The 3,410-nt window shown below is 58.2% G+C and overlaps 1 protein-coding gene across 1 annotated transcript in view; it reads right to left on the reverse strand.

The window, feature by feature from the left end:
* The window catches only part of LIPE (lipase E, hormone sensitive type), a 9,261-nt gene that overhangs the window by 1,162 nt on the left and 4,689 nt on the right, over positions 1-3,410 (reverse strand). Inside the window, exons 6-8 of the mRNA XM_023742761.1 lie at positions 2,391-2,618; positions 1,969-2,135; positions 4-244 (exon numbers count right to left, since the gene is read on the reverse strand). Coding sequence (XP_023598529.1) covers positions 4-244; positions 1,969-2,135; positions 2,391-2,618 — 636 coding nt within the window. The remainder of the gene's footprint in view (positions 1-3; positions 245-1,968; positions 2,136-2,390; positions 2,619-3,410) is intronic.

Raw genomic sequence — 3,410 nt, forward strand, 5'->3', positions numbered from 1 at the left:
CATCCTCCGGCCCCAGCAAGAAATTAACATCCGAGGGCTTGGAGGGGCCAAGTGTCTCGGCTGACAGTGACAGCTCGGAGGTGTCTGACGCCTCGGAGCTGCTCCTCAGGCTCAGGTCCTGCATTGTCCGGCTCTTGACTGGGTCCCCGCCCAGCGGGCCCTCGGGCTGGGCCAGCGCCGCCTCGGACACGCTGCGTCGCATTGGCACTGGCGTTGGCTCTGCGAGAAGGTCAGGGTCAGAGGGCTGGATGAGGCCACAGACTCCAGCCTGGCTGCCCTGTTGGCTGGGTGGCAGGAAGGTTGTGGGAAGGGCGGTGCCCCTGGACAGTGACCTACATCCTAGCGCTGTGGAGGCCTGGGTGTTCCCCTAGACTCCTAGCTGCAACCTGAAGGGGGTTGTCCCCCTAGCCCCTTGGAGGTGGAGCTGTGTGGTAGAGGAGGGTCTTCCCTGCTACAGGTTGTGTGTGTGTTGGGGGAGGGGAGACTGGGAAGATTAAGTCCAAGTCAGTTTACCTCTGGGAGCCTGTTTTCTCCTCTGTACAACGGAGATACAAGTAGTCCTTACCTCATAGTAGGTGGTGAGGACTCAGTGGGTAAGATGTGGGATTAGGTACTGTGACCCCAGAGGAGGTGATGATATATCAGTATTAATGTTTTATTACAAGCCGGGGCCCTGTTCCAGTCACCACCGCAGCCCCAGCATGATGCCCTGCCAGCTCTTCACAGATTCTTGACACAGAAGGTGCGAGTGTGCCCAAGTGGAACAGTCAGCAGACCCACAGGATGGAAAGGAGGCACTTTCATAGGGAGCGGAAAAGAGTCTCGGGGGCATGATATTTCAGGACCCCTCACCTGTAGCCACGTGGCTCTGCTCTCAAAATGAGCTCTGCGTTCTTCAGTTTTATCCCTTCCTTTTGAGTGACTGGGCAAGCAGGTGCCCAAAATGATGCTGAAGATGCACATCCGGCTGGCCTGCTGTGACCCCCTTGGCCTCAGTTTAGTTAATTTTATCAGATCCATGCAGCTTACACCAGGGCCAGAACCCTACATTTTTCAGTTTTTTCACTTGTCCTTATAAATCCACAAAGGCAAAATGCAAGAAGGTATGAGAATAACTGTACAAGTGCACTGTGACCCAGAAGGATGTTGATGCCATTGGAACAGAACTGTTGACTAGAGTCACAGGAAGTAGCCAGTCCGGGGTACTGGCATCTCAGAGCACTTACTGTGTGCCAGTTTATGCTGGGCACTTGACACAGGTAAGTGTGTGTAATCATCACAACAAATCTATGAGGTAAGTCCTCATATTGTACCCATTTCACAGAGGAGCAGACCAAGGCTCACAGATACTGTTACTTGCCCAAATGTCACCCTCTGCTGAACTCATCTCCCTTCCCAGTTGCTCCTCATACAGGTTCCCAGCTCCTTGAGGGTGCTACCACCCACCCAAGGCCAGGCATCTCCACTTCCCGAGGCCTCTCCAGTCTGCTGATCTCCCCACCCCGAGCTCCTAAGCCGTTTCCTGGGTGGGGATGTTACCCCCATGTCCCTCTGTCAAAAGTCGGTGAAAAGACTTGAGGAGGGCTGGAACCCTTGCCTGAGGGCCCAAGAGACGCGGGTGGAGTTCTCGGAACTGGAAATCAGGACATGTGGCAAGCCTTCTGAGTCAGTTCCCAGGGTGTGGAGCCTTCCTGGGAAAGGCTGCATGGAAAGCAGATCCTGCAATTCCTGGGACTCTGAGATGACCTGGGGGACCAGAAGTCCTGGAGTTTCCAGAATGTGGACCTTTGTGGAAAATCAAGGTTTTGAGGTAGGGAGGAGGGATGGATATGAGGTGGAGCCAGGAAGGTGATGTCTGCTTCCCTGCGTGCCCTGGGGGCCTTTTCCTCGATCAGGACTCTGGTGTGCCAGGCTGTCCCACCGTGGATGGGTGTGTGAGGGAAGGCATCACTCACCTGTTGTGGGCACCGAGGAGGTCTTGTGGGACTTGCGCCCACTCAGCTCCAGGAAGGAGCTGAGCCATGAGGAGGCACCCATGCGGAGGTCTCGGAGGAGAAGGGCTGTGTCCCGCCGCACCAGCCCCATCATGCCTAGCGCCTTCTGGTCTGAGTCAGAGTGGTCCTCTGTCTCTGCACCTGTGGAATGTACGTGGGGGTCGAGTTGGTCTCCAGTCTTTCTGGACCCAGTTTCAATACCCAGAACTTCAGACATCTGTGCCCCCTATGACCCAAGAATATCCTGTTGCTTCACTAGGAACAAGGAGTCTCAGATTCCTGCCCCCAGCCCCTTGTCTCTCAGACCCAGGCATCTGGGCCCCTAGTCCTTCGCCCTGTAGGATCCAGGCATGCAAGCACTCGCTGGCCCCCCGGCGCTGTGGACGTGGGCCTTACCAGCGTAGGCACTGACGCACTTGGAGAGCACGCTGAGGGGCAGCAGGGGGTCCATGAGGCTCAGGAGGCGGGAGGGTGAGGCCGCGGGCTGCAGCATGGTGGCAGGGTAGGCTGCCATGATGCCATCTGGCACCCGCACCCCGTAGGCCGCTGCCCGGAGGGACACAGTGAAGCAGAGGTTCCCGCCTGCACTGTCTCCCGCAAGGCATATCCGCTCTCCTGTTGAGCCTGGTTTTGAGGGGGAGCTCAGTCACTGCCAGGAAGGAGCAGGGGGCTGAGGGGAGGGCAGGGAGGAAGCGGAGCTCTGGGCTAGGAGAACCAGGCTCTCAGAAGTGGGGCGTGGGGTCCCAAAGCTCCATGGTTTAGCAGACTGCAATTTTAGGAACAGGTAAACTGAGGCAGGGATTTGGGCCCATTTGATAGGCAGTGGTCAGAGGATCAGGAAGACTTAGGACGAGGAGAGGCCCGGAGATTAGGAAGTGCTGGGGAAGCTTGGGAGGCTGGACGGCAGAAGCAAGGAGGGCAGGTGGGGAAAGGGGAGGTTCAGGCTGCCAGCACAGAAAGGCTGGGCTGCAGCCCCTGTGCCCTGGGGCATGGTCCGGCCCTGCTCTGTGCCTCAGTTTCCTTCCTGCGATGTTGGTAAGCGAAGTGTGAGGTCGGAGGAGCTGGAAGAGTGGGCTGGAGCATGGGCTGGGAGGTGGGACGGGGAGCGGGGGCGGGGAGGGGGGAACAGGCGGAGAGGAGATGGGCCGGAGGTGGAGAACGCATTAAGACAGAAGATGTGAGGTGGGGGAGATGGGGTATCTGGGCTGGAGTTGGGGCCGGTCTGATGAGTAATGGGGAAGAGGAGGCAGAGGGCTGGGGCAGAGGAAATGGGGGATGGGGCAGGCGTGGGGAACAGGAAAGGGCTGAAGCAGAGACGGAGGGTCTGGGCAGGTGTGTGTGGGGGGGACGGGAGGCAGAGGGCTGGGGAAAGGGGAAGGCACAGGGGATGGAAGGTGAGGCTGGGGAGAGGGGAAG

Source organism: Trichechus manatus, unplaced genomic scaffold, assembly GCF_000243295.1.
Source record: "Trichechus manatus latirostris isolate Lorelei unplaced genomic scaffold, TriManLat1.0 scaffold00216, whole genome shotgun sequence".
Lineage (NCBI taxonomy): Eukaryota > Metazoa > Chordata > Mammalia > Sirenia > Trichechidae > Trichechus > Trichechus manatus.